The sequence below is a fragment of the Bombus pyrosoma genome, linkage group LG3 (genome assembly GCF_014825855.1).
Source record: "Bombus pyrosoma isolate SC7728 linkage group LG3, ASM1482585v1, whole genome shotgun sequence".
NCBI lineage: Eukaryota > Metazoa > Arthropoda > Insecta > Hymenoptera > Apidae > Bombus > Bombus pyrosoma.
In genome coordinates this window covers 4,705,516-4,721,860 of record NC_057772.1, presented here as the reverse complement: position 1 = coordinate 4,721,860, position 16,345 = coordinate 4,705,516, and the positions used below count along the sequence as shown (strand labels likewise).

Sequence of the window (16,345 nt, the reverse complement as noted above, 5' to 3'; positions counted from 1 at the left end):
TCTTTTTATTCATTTCATTAATTTCATATTATGATATACGATATAATACAACGTAATAGTATTAAAGTACGTGTTCCTCGAAGATCGTCGAGCTAAGTTCAGAAGCAAAACGTTTAATCTTATCTGTTAATATTTGAACGATTACATGGAAGGAAATAGCATCGTTCGAGATTTTCTACGCGTATCCTTCAGACCCGATTTAAAGCTTTCGTTAATTGCTCGCACGCCAAACTGTCGTTAATTAGCGGAGCTCATCGCGTTCCTACGACGGAACGTCGACGAAAGGCGGTTGAATTCCTCCTCGGGGAGGCATCCGCGCCTCTTTATCTTTATCGCGGTATTTAGAAGTGGAGGCGTCGAGTGTCGCCCTGCTATGTATAACTGGTTACTCTAAGAGGCCATTTAAACGTCTGAAAAAAACGTTGTACGCACGCACCAGGGAACGTGAAGAATTCCCTCTCGAAGAAGGGAGAAGACATCGCTTTTTGCACTTCGTTTCCTATTACTTTCCTCGAATTTCTTAATAAGCAATTTCGTGCTGTCAATCCTTTCACAAATAGAATTTAACGCTAGAGTCGTTGAAAGATGAAAGTGTATTTGTAAAACAGATTTCTTCATACGCTTTGCTAAAAATTCATGTCGAAGATCGCGCAAAATTTCGATGGAGGATTAACGGTTTGTTAATTTGTCGATTTATATTAACTTTCTGAACTTTGAGTACTAACGTTCGATCTCTGAGCTTCGGCCGTTAATCTTAAATTTCCGTGAAAAGGCAAAGGATTTTCGATAGAAAACTTATTAAATAGACCATTATTATATTTTACTAAAATCAATTTATTTCTTTTCTACAGCATCGCTTTCAAGTAGCATGCAAATGTTCCCACCGGTCATATCGGCAATATTTTATTAAATTAACGCTCAGTAAAGGCTGCACTCTCTATAAACGCGAGTATATTTTCACATTACTCGCACGCGTGACTCTAATTACAGGGAAAAATAATTTCCACCGCCTATGAAAAGGTTAATTCCATTTCTTTGAAAGTAAACGTTAACGTGGTTTAAACGCGTTGGAAATTGGGAGCGAGTCGATCGATCGATCGACCGATCGATAAAATTAGCAAATCTTCGAGGAACAGGCCAATAGGGAAGAGAGCAAACTGAATTATAGGAGATTTACGATTCCAAGTAGCCAGCGAAGGCTTCTCGAATCGTGTCAGGCGCGGATCGGAAGTCGGTCGAGCGGAGCTGGTCGCTGGCGTGCATCCGGCAATGTGTGTCTCACGAGGATCCACCATACATATATATATATATACACACACATATATATATATATACATATACATAATACACCTACGTATTAACCTGCTATTCGACTACATTCCTTAAACTCACTTCATCAACATATATATATATATGTATGTATACATATATATATATATATTTGCATATTTTTATATACACAGTATCAATCATACAGAAGTCTCTATGTAATTAAAAGAAGAAAGAAAAGAGAAAAGAAAGTATACGTAAGAAGCAAGGCGAGAGTTAAACAGTACGACGAATATAATATTATACTATATAACGATACGTTGATCAAGGAGGATGGAACGAAAAACTGACGAAGAAAAACGAGTAAGAAGAAATATACAATAGAAGAAACAAGAAAAAGGAGGACGAAATGGTCGTAACTGGGAAACAAAAGACGAATAGATATATGATAATAAGTAAGAAACAGAAAATGCAAAAAAGATATGCTTGGTAAAATGGTTTGTTCAAGTACCTCAGCGAGCGAGGTCACGCCGCCTAGAGCTGACTCTCTGTTCATTCGGTTCGTTCAGGAGGAGACGTAACACGATTGGTAGTAGTAGTGGTAGTAGTAGTGGTAGTAGCGGTAGTAGTAGTAGTGGTAGACGATAGCGGTAGTAGTCGATAGTAGCTGACAGTGGTAGATAGCTGATTCGGTACTGGTAGTGGTAGTAACGTGTACGTATACGCGGCGTAGGGCGCTGGGTCGGCGATCGGCTTGCTCTAACTTGACGGCAGTAAGCAACACGAGAAATAATGTTACACACTTCAAGATCACATATGAAAAGAAAGAATGAATTTTTTTTCTAACTTTTTTCTTTTTTTTTTTTTTAATTCGTTCATTTTTACTTTCTTAAGGGACTAGGGTATTAATTGCATCTATCGTAACTTCTAAGCACGTTACAAGTCTTTCTTTTCGACCCTCTTTTACATTCGACTTTGACGACCCTTTTTTTTCTCTCTCATGGTACCCTCTTTTATCTTAAAATTTCGTTCTTACTTTCTGTTTCTCTGTGTCTTTTGTAGAATTGCGGCGAGAGCAGGGGTGGGTTCAACTCCTTTTTTCATATTTTCTTCTACCGCTCTACATTTATTTCTTTCTCTACGTATCGGGACAGATGGCGACGATAATGCGTTCGATCGTTTTACTGATACTTCCACGGCACAGAACGTGTACATGGCTACATCTGCGTATATATATACACACATACATATGTACATATATGCGTGTATACATATGTACACAGCAAAAAGAAAAAATTACGACAGAAAGACAACGCGACAAAACGCGGGGGTTAATTTCTTAATCGTTTCCCAGTACTAACGAAAGCGGTGGAAGAACCGGCCGGAGTTTTTGGTTGGCTTCCGAGGGCCAAAACGGCAAAAGGACGTCGACGAGGAAGGGTCGTCGAGGGACAAAAGATCGTTCTCTCCTGGTTCGTTTCGATCGTTTCGCCTCGACCTTCTCTCTCTCTCTCCACCCCTTTACCATCCCTTTACCACCCCCATCAGCTCTCTTTTCCCGCTCTTTCTTCTCTCTTTCTCATTCTTCACGGTTTTTAATTTCCGTCTACGATACGCCCTTGTGCCCGCTCCGCTGCCTTTTTTCTCTTCTTCTTTCATTCTTTCCCTCTTTCTCTTTTGTCCTCTTTTCCTTTCCACTTTCTTTTTTTTTTGCCTTTTATTTTAATCCGGCTTGTTCTTACCGCATCGACTTCGACGGGTGGGGGAGGGGAGGCAACACACAGTGTATATACGGGTGTGTGCCCCTCTGCGAACCCTTTCTCTCCTTTTTTCCACGCGCACACGCCTCTCCCCCTGCCCGCCCACCCACCCACCTACCCACCCAACCTCCCTCGATCCTCTGCATTCACTTGTTTATTCACTTATTTTCTTTATTTCCTTTCTAACCCTGCGCGAAATTCGAATTGGTCTTGGCTTTTTAATATAATTGGTCGTTCAAAGGAGAAAGGATTCGGTGGACACTGGTGATATCGAGGGTGGGGGAAAATTCAGTGAAAGGAGGCTCTTCGATTCTCGAGGACCCGGTCTCCTCGTTCTTATCTTAAATCTTTCCCTATTAACCAAGCCGAAACTTGGTATTCCTTTTCTCCTATATCCTAACCAACATAGAGTCGTACCCTGCTTTTCTTTATATTTTCTTTTGTTATAATCGATCGTTTTATAATCTGGACGATTCGCCACCTACGGCTTACCTTGCGAAGCTCTTGAACGCCGCGGACTGCGGATTTATGCAGAGCGGCACGCGCGACGTGTTCAGCTGTTCCGCTATAAATTTGTGCATTTCCTCTGAAACAGACAACGTCGGATCGTCGAGTGAATTCTGGGTTCTGTGTCTCGACAGTCCTGGAAATTAGGAAGGCGAATACGAAGGTGGATCGAAGCGGTCTAGGTTCTTGTTTTGCTCAAGGGACCACGTCGTTCCTCGCGAACCTTTCAAGGTGTACAATCGATGGGGACGTCGATCGAACATTTTACGCTTTATTGCGCGTTGTCACGCGCACAGTTTACTCGTGCTGCGACACGTGCCTGCAAATATCTCGTTGGCGAATGACGATATCGATGAATCGAGCAGTCGAAATTGCGAACGATGTATGCACATGTGCGTGAAGAAGAGATAGAAGCTTCATCTTGTTCTTCGACTCCTCAATTCGATAGAAGAAGAGACAGAATTTAATGGACACGCTTTTATAGCTTTCTTAGTTACTTTTCTTTCCGTATTCGTGGCCCTATAGAAGTTTATAAAAGTTCTTTCCCAGTTCTACATCAATTTACAATCGGAATTTTTCTGAAACGATTCGATTTACCAAAAATTTGTTCTTACATTTGCGTTTCTGTAGAACATATCCGACCTTCTTTGCGATTACAAAGTATCCTTCGCAATAGAATTCTCGGTCTACGATCTACGTTTCTAAATGTTCTATACAAGGACGACTACAATTAGGATAATACGACTAACATAAACAATGCTCAATGTGAAACGTAACAAAAATACTTGCATATCCTCGATAATAGCGATAAACCGTGGAACCAGGTTTTCGTGTACGGACGATAATAAAAAAATAAAATACAAAATTACAAACTTTCCAGAAAGCGTTCTGGCATCCAACCATCGAGAACTTCTTTGTTCGTAGCTATACGATTCGCGCGTTTCGTCTTACGACACCTTTCTTGGACACGTGCAGCCGTCCGCGACTGTTCCAGTCGGGACAACTCGACAAACGCGATTACTCGTTACGAGCATCGCATGCCTGTCGTATGACAAACTCGAATGCGAAATCAAACGCGTTAGACGCGCCGTCTATGATAATTGTACGAGTTTATTATGTGGCGCGAGCTCAATAGGCGTAATTTAATGCGAATTCGTGCCTCTGTTGGCGTTTATAGATCGAACAAAGGCGCTATATTTAAAAAAATACACGGTAGCATGTATCCAAGCGGGAATTTTTTATGGGACCATATTAATCTAATATACAGTTGTACGTTTTATTTTACGCGTGTATTACAGAGATCAAATTTATAAAAATGCAAGATTACGGAAAATCTAGGAGATTTTTAAACGAGGCAAAGAGGAGACCCCTTTTTCATGGGTTTAAAATTCGATGGAATGTGAAAATTGCTCGTAAAGCTATAGAACAATTTAGAGATTAAAAACGTTTGAGAATTCACAAGAGAAATTCGAATCTCGTGTATTTTATATGTATCTAAACGCGACAAAGATGAAGCATATTTCTAACGAGCTTAAAAACAAAAGAAGTTTCATAGAACGGCCGAGTATAAAATCTACGTAGGATATTTTTCATCGATGCAAGTACGATAAAGATAATAAATACGTACACCTCTAACCAATTTGAACGTCAATTCGGAGTTTAATTTCATATTACAAGCTTGCTAGAAGATTTCTGAATACAAATTACACGTACTATATCATTTTCCATCCGACACCATGTTAAAACGATAAATGCAAATGGCAACGCGTAGAATAATAGAAAGACTCATAAAGTAAGAGATTAAGGAGAAATTTAAATATTAAATATCTTTGAATATCAGAGTCTCAAGCACCCTAAGACATCTGGAAAATAAGTTTCTCGAAGGGGATATACAATTCACGCCGCAGCAGCCCCCTCAGTCAGCCTAACGAACGAATGGCGTGCAATTTTTAACCGCGATATTAGACCCAGTTTCTCCGACGATTACTTTGGAAGAAAGTCGGCTGCGATAACTAGTCGGACCCCCACTGATAAACGATGATTTATCGCGGTCGTATTCGCGAACGCACGCAACAGTCTATCGCATCGTTGTTCCGCGTACGGTTCCAGCCACGTGTCCAAGACGTTTACTATTAATAATCCAGCGTGAGTCACACCGATGCATTTTTCTCTTGAGCTGAAAACCCGCGATTAATACGGTGTCGTGTCGCTCGAGCTGCTCGGAAAATCCACCCTTTCGATAATAATTCTTCGCTCGTTTCCGCGCTTTATTAGCAATCGTTGAGAGTACCTCGTTATCGGACCACGAATACGGTTATCAGTTGTACGAGTCGCCGTAGCGCAAAATTAAATCGATATCGTCGATAAAATACTACACTCGCGTAACTATTGGTACTAATACAAGTTACTAGTGTTCATAAATTCGGCGATCATACAATACTTAGAAAGGAACTGCAATTACTTTTTCTTATTTATTATCTAATTTAAACGTGACTCGTGAATCCGAAGTGAAAGCTGAATCTGACACTAAAAACTACAACCCTAAAAATGAGCGTACGAGAGCGTCGAGTAATTTGGAACGTTGGTTCGATGGGTGGATGCAACTGTCTGGAAATCGTGGAATTCTATGCCGTGGAAAATTCACGAGCTTCGTGGGTTACGGTACGGTTTTATTAGCACCCTTCGAGAAATCGATTCGCGTTATTGAATCTCTGTTACCCCGCGGCGCAAAGTTTCTTCGCTCGATGTTGGTCCAAAGTTGCTGAACGGTGGGAAAATAAATTCGTTTTTCTGTTTTACGGAGGAGCCTGATATCGAGAGTTTTAGGTGGCTATTCGTTCCAATTTTCCAGTTTACTTCGATGACGATAGGGAGCGTCTTAGATAGTTGGCGAAAGATCTCCATAAAATCATCGTCGAGCGAAGAAACAGCACCTCAGAGCTGGTAGAATAGGACACACTCTTTTCTAGAAAATATCAAAACAGCGACCATGAAAATCTACTTTTAACGATATTTTCTACCAAAATCGGACAATTTCCTGTCTATCAATTGTTCCTGGCGTGGCAGCTTTTCAACTACATCCCTCGGATATTCTGTCTCGTGAAGCTCTTCTTATGTTCGATCATGTTCTGATTTTCGTGTTCCACCGAACTACGATCTTTTATCTGTTATTTAAAAAAAATCATCATTCACCAATCGACATATTCCCAGGAAAAAGCTTCATGTATCGTGTTCAACGACAAAATCAGCATGGAAAGAAAATTATATTCGTTAGAATAATTAGGTTGGTGTATATGAAATTTTCTTTTCCATTTTCAAATTTTAATTGTACGTAGTCTCCATAAAATATTATACATTGTTAATGAAATAATAATCGATAAAGAAATATCACGCATTTAATAAAAATGTTCACGCGCTTTGATTTCTATCATAAATCTCCTATATAAATCTCATATATAAAGCTCCTTAACACACCGAGTAAAACAACTCGCTATCAACCCGTCAAATTCGAACTTGCAAGAAACAAAACTTCGTACACGCCAACCTAATAAACTCCGACTTGAGCTTAACGTAAAATCTGTGTAAAAATCATTCGATATCAAAGTATCGTTTTTTAAAGTACACACATCTTCGATCTATACGATTCTTACCTTTCACCTGCTGCACGGTGGTGAGCTTCCGTTCCCAGAGATCGTCGAACGGATGAGACGTGGCCGGCTCGAAGTCCCCCGTGTACTGTCTCAAGCCTCCGCTGGTCGTGTAACAGCACGTGCACATGCACGAATGATATCTCAGTCTCCCCTCGTCCAGATAAGGATGCGCCAGTGCATCCACCACGGTGATCCTCTTGTCCTGCGAGAAGTTCGTGAACAGGGTCAACGAACGATCGATACACGACGCGAAGCCCGCCTCTCGAAAACGATCGATCTCGGCCGACTCCGGCTATTTACGGGGACAGTTAACCGTGTTAATCTCCCAAGAGGTAGGAAAAACCCGAGTTCCAACACGGTTAGGGACGAAAACGAATTTACAGCCACTGTTCGAACGGATTGCTCGACTCAGATCGCTAACTAATTACCGGTTAATCGTTAATAAGTTTGTACGTCATCGTTATTTCCAGATTAGGACACGTAGATTGGCTTTAGATTAGAAAAATGGGAATAATAGGTTTTAGAAAAGAAAGAAGAGATTTTTCTTCGTTAACGCTAGAACTACCACACCGGTCAAACTGACTGGCTTTACAATTTTATCTTCAAGTTCCTACTTCACGTTATATTTTCTCCCGCAATGATGTAATGACTTTCGCAACGATAACTAAAAGAATAATATAATGAATTTTATTTTGTTTTTTATGTATTCAAACTGAAAATAATTTTGTATCAAGGCTACTTATACCAATACCAGTGAAAATGACAAGCTACACTTGTCAAAGTGTAAAAGGATTCTGCAATCTGTTTATCGAACTCCAATTAACCAGTTTCCTCGTTTTCTACAACTTCCCACGCGTTTCTCAAATTTTTATCGCGTATCATTCGATATGACGATATCAGTTATCAGGAAAATTCCGGATCGATCGCTAGATCGCTGGATGCTAACGCTAGAAATACCACAGCAGTCAATATGACTGGTTCTACAATTTTATAAATGTACCGATCCTCGTTTATGAATCATGGTCCCAGATGCATTAATAATACCAAAAATGTACTACATAACATGGAATTCCTTCTCTAAGAAAGTAATAAATCAACAAATATAAAAATATTCCATTATTACATATTTTTTAAAGCCCAGTCATTTTGACTGGTTTTGGTAGAAATTCGTGTTAATTATCTGTGGTTCTGGTGTTAAAGAAAGCAAGAAACTTTTCTTTGATTTGAAAATATCTACGATATGGAAATTCCTCGTCTATTGGCTTATTCGTTTGGCTTTAGTTGCAAATTTACCGTTATGGACTCGACCAATTTGCGCGAAAACAAAATCTTACGTTAAGAAATTCCTTGTCCTTAGTTCCAGTTCTTTTGTTAATTCACCCTTCTCACTTTGAAACACGCTCTACATAACAAAGTCCTTCGCGAATCCAAACTAAGAACCTCAGAGTTAACATATTTCTTCTGCCGCCTTCAACTTTCATCTTTATCCCCCTTCGTTTCTTTCCATTCGAGAAACTTCAGATCCTAATGAAGCCTCGACGAAACCAAGCTTTCCTGTTGTTTCTTAAACAACGACGATCTAAAATTACGGAAAAGTATCGGAGCAACGCAGTAGAAAGAACGAAAATCCACGAAAAGTTTCGCAAATGGTAATAGCCCCGCAGTTTTAGTTTTACGAACGATGAATCAACAGTTTCACGAGAGAAACGGTTTTAACGCCTTCCGAAAGCTACGTTGGAACTTCATCTCGATTATTCATGCCGCCATTTTATTCTCTGTTTGTTACTGAAAATGGCCACTCGAATGGCCATTATTCAATCCGTTCTGAGCGCTTGATGTCTTAACATTAACCGCGTTAAAACGATCGTATGATTTTACAGAAGTTAAGCGTGTCGTGCGAACGATCGAAACGTGAACGAGAGTTCGAGGACGAGATTCAGGAAAGTAGGCTGCGTTGGCGTATTCCCGTGCTTTAATAACTACTCGACAACCTACAAAGACGGCTCCAATCTCGTTCGAACGAAGCCAATAACTGCCGAGACTCTGGCGTGTTGGTTTTACCGAAATCCTGACGAATGTGGCGACTGCCCGTTGTAAAAGCTACGTGTTTCGATCTACACTCCCGTTCACAAGTATTTTTAATATTCTACATCGCGCGAAATCGACAATGTTTTCGCATCAGCCTAAAGAAAATGAGATCAAGTTGAAAAGCGATCGGTAATTTTTATCTCGTTCAACAATTATACAATACACGTTTTTAATGTGCGTGAGAACATCTAGTATCGTAAAACGCTTATGAACCGGAGTGTACACGATTTCTTCTGACTTTTTCGTTTCTTCTCTTTTCGCGTCTCTCCTCCTTTTTAAACTGGACAGTCGACAGTAAAGATTTTATCTCGACTTTCGTATTATACAAACACGATGTTCGCAAGAATTTTACTATGTCGCGGTCGTCGCTCGAAATATTCTTTATGAACTGCCACGCGAAACTTTCCACGGTCTTTTATTCTTCGACATTTTTCCGTTTCTTTAATCGTTTTGTTAATTGAAAAGGTTGATTGTAATTCGTTCGATGTACAGTTTCATGAACCGTTGGAAGTTTCTCGAATGGAACGATGACGGAGTTCGACGACTTATCGCGTCGCCACGGATGTTGATAAGGGCACATCCTCGCTCGCAACTTGCACGTCTCTCTTGGTAAACACAACTACGAGTTTCAGAGTCGATCTATCATGCAGCATGATAGTAGGTAGCATAGTTGTTGCAAAGAAGTTGACCAACTTTCGCAGTTCCTCGCCCAAGTTTCTTCGCAACCGGTATATCGATTATCATTTTTAACGACAGATTCATTCGTTTGAAGAAAGTCTGTCGTATTTATCGAGTACAAGTGTTAGCAAAATGTACTTGCAACTTCCACTCGCGTTTAGTGCTGTTTCCTTATAAAGTTGTACACCTATACGAGCAAGCTTTATACTCGATATATTTTATACTCGAAATTTCAATCATATAAATTGCAATCCTATAAAGTCGGCACATTATATCGTAAGGATAAATGAGTGCGATGAAACTTACGGGATCGAAGACTAGCATCTGGCAGAGCAAATGGACAGCCTCGTGCGTCGCCTGGCTGCTAAGGGTGTAGAGGGCCGTCAACGAGGGTGGCTTTGGTGCGCGCCTCAGCATGTGAGATCTCGCACCCTCGCACGCGAACCTCATGTCCTCGAGGGTCGGCGTGCCCAGCAATTCTGTGATCAGTTCCAGCTGCAATGCGAATGAAAATGTTCTCGATTTTAGAACCTGGTCTTCTCCTTCCGTCGTCACTTTCACTCCGGCCACAGAAACTTTGCACGTATCGAAAGGAAATAAATCGTTATACTCGGAGAAGAGGCAAGATCCTCCCGCCATTTGTCGTCGTAGAACTTTGTCGATGATGGTTGTTGGCGCATGAACATACTTTTACCTGACAGATGACTCCAATTTCGTAGAGTTTCGTCGCAAAGTACAATAGTAAAGGATTGAGGAAATTACGATTATCGCTTGCGTTATGAAATTAACTTATTCGCATAGAGTTACAAGAGAAATTAGTGATTCGCGAGCGAATTTAAGACGTACACTTGTGACGCGGATATTTGGGCGTATTTGCGCGAGAAACGCGTTCAATTTTCAAATGAAATGTTGAAAGAAACGAAATTCGCTAATTGATGGTAAAAGGACTAACCTGTTGCACAGGACTCTGTGCCTGAAAAAGTATCCGCCGACGAAGGAGCTCGCCAAAAATGCAACCGACACTCCAAACATCCACGGCTGCGGTATAGTGTCGCGCTCCCATCAGGATTTCCGGTGCACGATAATACTGCGTCACCACTTCCTGCGTCATGTGCTTGTTCTGATCGGGTTCTTCCACTCGGGCCAAACCGAAGTCGCAGATCTGCTCGCGAATAAGATTTATAATTTTGTCGTTATTAATTCCGTAGAAAGATCGATGATTTCCCTTATTTCCTCGTTTATTATTTTTTTACGTCGATAGCGAAGAAGTTTGAAAGATTTAGCCAGCTTAATCACTCTGTTTCGGTTAGTTTACTTACCTTTAGTACGCAATTGCTGTTCACGAGTAAGTTCCCTGGTTTTATGTCCCTGTGCAGGATTCTGGCTGAATGAAGGTATTTGAGGCCTGAAACAAAAACGGATTATACTTAGTACGAGAATTCGACAATTCTTAAATCCGCGAGTTGTTAAGTTCGCAGGTTACCAAATCTCAAACTTTCTACATTCGTGGATTTGAAAATTCAGACATCTCGTAAACTTGCAGATCGTTAAATCGTGAAACTTTTGAACTTCTACTTCCGAACGGTAAGTCCAGAAATTGTTCAATTCTCGGATCCACAAGTTTTGAAATTCCCGCATTCTTAGATTCTTACACTTTCTGAATCTCTAAACTCCCAGATCTCAAATTTTGAATTTTCTAGCTTTCTGAATTTCCAGTCGCTCGGAAGTTCTAGCATGCCTAAACGAAGAAGTTAAAAAATTCATAAATCTGTAGATTCACAGATCTTAAAATTACGACGTTTCCGTGGTTCTTAATTCTGAAACTTGTAACTGTCAACATGCCAGATTCTCAACTTGCCAAACAACAAACCGATATTTCAAAATGTCGTATTCCCTAACTTTTCAAATTAAATTTCCAATTTCCTAAATCCTCGAACCCCTAAAGTCTAAAATAGGAGCCGCCTCTCTCTATGTATTTCCAATTCTGTACCGAATTCCTCGCAGCGCGGTAACCAAGCCACGTTCCAAGACAATCAAACTTTCCGACGAGCCATTATCGTTCTAAAACCTGAAAAGACACGGATGTTTCTCATCGAGGAGGCGAAACGCGCGACCTCGATTTTCACAAAATTCCTGCGCCAGGTCGTTAGAGCCTCTTCACTCGACTCGACAAATGCGCATACATTCACCGCAGATTATCCACCGAACATATCCTCGTGACATACCAATCCGTAAAATTAAACTATTTCCTACTTTCATAGCAAACGTCGTATTTCTTACTTCTGGTTATTATCGGTGTATAATATAAGACAAAACAATCATTACAGCAATATCGAGAATAAAATTTCAAGTAAGAGATATGCGCGGGTCTAAAATTTCAAAGTTTCTCTATTCCAGCTGGCCAATTTTCTAACGTATTAGGTTGTCCGAAAAGTTTCTTTCGTTTCATAAGGTGATAATAGATGAGCGATAATAGATGAATAATAATAAATGAGTGATAATGGATAAATGGTCAAACCAAATTGAACGTCTACGATATCGACCATGCCCAAGTTTACACCAAGAACGTGTTTATTACAGGTTTAATCAAATTACAATTTGTTTACAATTCTGTTTTATATTTCATTGAATTAGGTATGATCCATTTCGTTCTATTTCTATTATTATGTTCGTGCATAATTCAATAAATTAATATAAAACGATGAACATTGTATTATTTCCTTATAAAACGAAAGAAACTTTTCGACGAGGGATGCTACGAGGGAGGAACGTACAGCAATTCCATTTTAGGAATTTGTATTTATAAATTCTAGAAACGCGATCCCGATAATTTTCATAAACGTGCAATTTTGTATTCTGCGTCGAGTTTGAAAATTTTAGTTGGTAAAGGAAACGGCATATCGTGCGTAGCAATTTAACAATTAGCGATGTGAATGCTATAATGAATGAAATGATATGGAAATGTTTTTTGTAGCTATGTATTTTGTCCGGTACTTTTAAATTTACCGGATAAACGATAGCGATATGAGTACAGAGTCGCGCTGATGGTTCATGGAAACAGGATTATTAACATTTTATTGAACGGAACAAGTGGGACGGTGGGTCGCGTCCCCTAAGTGCTCGTCATCGACGACAAATTGCATCGAATCGCGAAACGTCCTTCGTCGATGGTAATTTCGCACGGTGCGCGCGCCGAAAACCTGTTTTAAATTGAAATCCGGATCGAACAAGAAACCTGTCCTTATTATCAGCGAGAAAAACGAGAAAAGAAAAAGGATCTTGCGAGGATTCTTCTTCCGACATTTTTATATTCCACTTTGCTCCGTCTTCTCTCTACCTTAATTCAATCGACTTTGAAAATTAACCCGTTAACGTATAAATTATTCCTCGGTTTGTTAGTATAAAATAATTCAATCTTCCTCGTAATTACAAAAAAAAAAAAACGCAATTAGATACAAAAATAGATACGAAGTTTAAAGGATGCTCTTATAACGGAACACAAAAAAATGACATTGGACACTCTGTTCGTTTCCTGCAAACGCCATTTCTCTTCCTTCGCTTCTATTTTATTTTAATTCGTGAAGTTACCTCTTAAATTTCCTACTATTTTTTCTTAAAACACTCCGTCCACATACCTCGGCGTAAAATATCTCGAATCTACGAAGATAAATGGTCAAACGAAATAAAACGTCTACGATATCGATGCCCAAGTTTCCGTACGTGTACACCAAGAACCTGTCTATTACAAGTTTAATCAAATTACAAAAAAAAAAAACAAAAAAAAAAAAGAAAAATCAATTTTCATTCCTCGCTATAATGTACACCAAACGGAACTTTAAACAACTGATTTTCTAGAAGTCAACCATTAACATTACGTTCATCGTATTCGTATATTAAAACCAGCGGCGCTCGAACTCAGATTCTCACCCTCGTTCACCATTCTTGGTCCCCCTTAGTCGCGAAACCGCGAGGCGAAACGATATGTGTTCAAGGCAGCAACGGGGCTGGGGGTTTGTTATACATAAGCTGGTATGGGGGATTGAAATGGGGGCGCGAGTTGAATACAGGACAGATTACCGGGCCACCCCTCGCAGGGTTTACGAAAAGGGGTGGCAGCTTGACTAACGGACGTCGAGTGTCGCGGAGCTGTGGATAAACGCTCGTGTAATCCCTTCCAAATGGACACGCGTGTCGCTTGCCAAACATTTCATCTCGAGTAACCGTTTCATGGGAGTAATAATTATTTCATTGTCGCTCCGTGGAATATTATTCAATTTCACGGCGGTAGAATATTATTGAATTCCTCTCTCGAGGAGGGGATGGGTGGAATTTTTTTTTAGTAGGAATAATTTTAGTTTTTAAATGGAGTTCCGTACTTACTGGCTTCCGCGTTTCCCATTATATCTTTTGTCGGATCGTCTGATATAAAATATTATTAGTGAAATTTATTTATTAGGAATTATTCAGGTAAGTGGATCCTTCATGAAGTTCAGTTACGATTAATTACGATTTTATGCATGGCTTTCGCGAATACAATTGTACGTATTGTTAAATATTACATTAAACTTATTAAGAGTATTTAGAGGGGAGGTTATACTTGCAGAAAGCAAGCAACTAGTAATACCTTCGTTTTAATAAAATCCTAGTTTAACAAAGTCCAATTAGCTTAAAAACTCGCAGAAAATATAAAATGGCCGGTTAAAATCTACTTTTAAAATTCAATTAACTTTCCGCGTGTAACGGTGGTACATATCCGAGAAGAAATTCCTTATTTAATGCTTCGTACTTAAAAATACTACTAGATTAAGCTTAAAATTTAAAGCACAATTTGTCTTACGTACAAAGTTACTTACGAACTGCTTAACACGTACCTTTTGCGCGGCAGACTTTAAAAGCCACCTTAAACAGTTGGTTCTTTCTTAAAAGAAGAAACATTAATCAACCGTATTTCTTCCTCGCGTAAAATTATGAATGCAATTACAGAGGGATCAAAAAATCAAACTTTCCAGAGAAAGCACAGGACGAAGAATCGAAAATTTTGTAAACGCGCGACACTAAGCCAGTTGTTAACACAGCATACTCGTACCATCTACGTAGCGCGTTAAATGAACACTGTGGAACGTTATTCGCGATACGTAATGCGCATTATGGCCACGCTACTGAACGGCGTGACTCCCTTTCGCGTAATTATTTCGTCGCCAGTTTCTCGTACATCCCTTTCTTCCCTTCGCGAAGCTCGGTCTCGGCGCGACATTACCCTGGATGGAGACCGATCGAGCGAGAAACTGAGCCTTCATCGTCGTCGACAAGCGTGTAAAAACGCGAGCCTTTCCATTCTCGCATCCTGGCTGACGAGCGAGGAGCATCGAGGAAAAAAGCCGCCTGATCGATGCGAGGGGGTGGAAAGAATCGTTGGAGAAAGGGTGAAGGAACGACGGAGGTGAAACGAAGAAGAGACCTGAAAACGGACAGCGACGAAAAGAGGTACGGTGGTTAAGGGTAGGTTTCGTTGAAGGGTGAAGAGATACAAGGAAGCGTACGAAGAAACGGGGTGGTTTTCGAAGAATCGAGAGTACAGTAACGCGCGAAAGTATGCGAACACTCGTAGAAATATTTGATGAATATGCGCAATACAAAATATATAAATATAATTAGGTACGTAGGTTACGGAGAAGATTTTGGAACTTCATTGGAACTGCAACGAGGTTCGATTATTACGATCCTACTGGTTACGTTTCAGATTAACGTGAAACTTGATCGCAAAAGTATTTAAATAGTCAAGGCGATTATCAATCGTACCAATAACCCTAAATCAGTTTTCATAATTTTCTTGTTTATTCTCTGTCTGATTATTTAACGTTTAAGATAGCTGTTCTGCTTCAAATTTTATCGACACAATGAACATTTCATTATGTGTTTCGTTACAGCGTTGATAAAATTTCCACGTGTTTTGTACGATACATGCACATCAAAAATTTCCCACAGTGAGAGTTGAAATGTTTTCGCGAGCCACTGTAGAAGAGTACGGAGAAAAAGAAGGGGAAGACGAAGGGTGAAAGTCGGCGTGGAAGAGAAACAGGAATGACACAGTCGGGGGTGGTGAGGGCAAGGGAGTGACGAGGGGCTGCAATAAGAGCAGAAACATCGGTGCCAGATGAGTGTGCCGTGAGTCATGCCGCATTCAGACCTCGACTTTTCTCTCTCCGCAATAAAACTCGGTAATATTACCGGGGTAATCTGCCCCGTGGGTGCGTCCGGTTGCGAATTCACCCGCCGGTAATTAAAGTCTCTCTCTTGGTCCCATCTCTCTTTCCACCGCAGGACTTCGCACACCCTCGCACTAATAACTCGAGACGCGGGGTGGTTATCCTCGATGCACTTGTTTTGTCGATT

General features: G+C 40.2%; 1 protein-coding gene across 5 annotated transcripts in view; it reads right to left on the bottom strand.

Annotated features, from left to right (window-relative positions):
• Nucleotides 1–16,345, bottom strand: part of LOC122566258 (serine/threonine-protein kinase NLK) — a 230,014-nt gene that overhangs the window by 20,203 nt on the left and 193,466 nt on the right. For 3 of the 5 annotated variants that reach the window (XM_043723271.1, XM_043723273.1, XM_043723274.1), the window contains exons 5-9: nucleotides 11,272–11,357; nucleotides 10,905–11,114; nucleotides 10,259–10,447; nucleotides 7,187–7,388; nucleotides 3,522–3,615 (exon numbers count right to left, since the gene is read on the bottom strand). In XM_043723271.1, coding sequence (XP_043579206.1) covers nucleotides 3,522–3,615; nucleotides 7,187–7,388; nucleotides 10,259–10,447; nucleotides 10,905–11,114; nucleotides 11,272–11,357 — 781 coding nt within the window. The other 2 variants (XR_006316447.1, XM_043723272.1) reach the window with 2 other exon arrangements.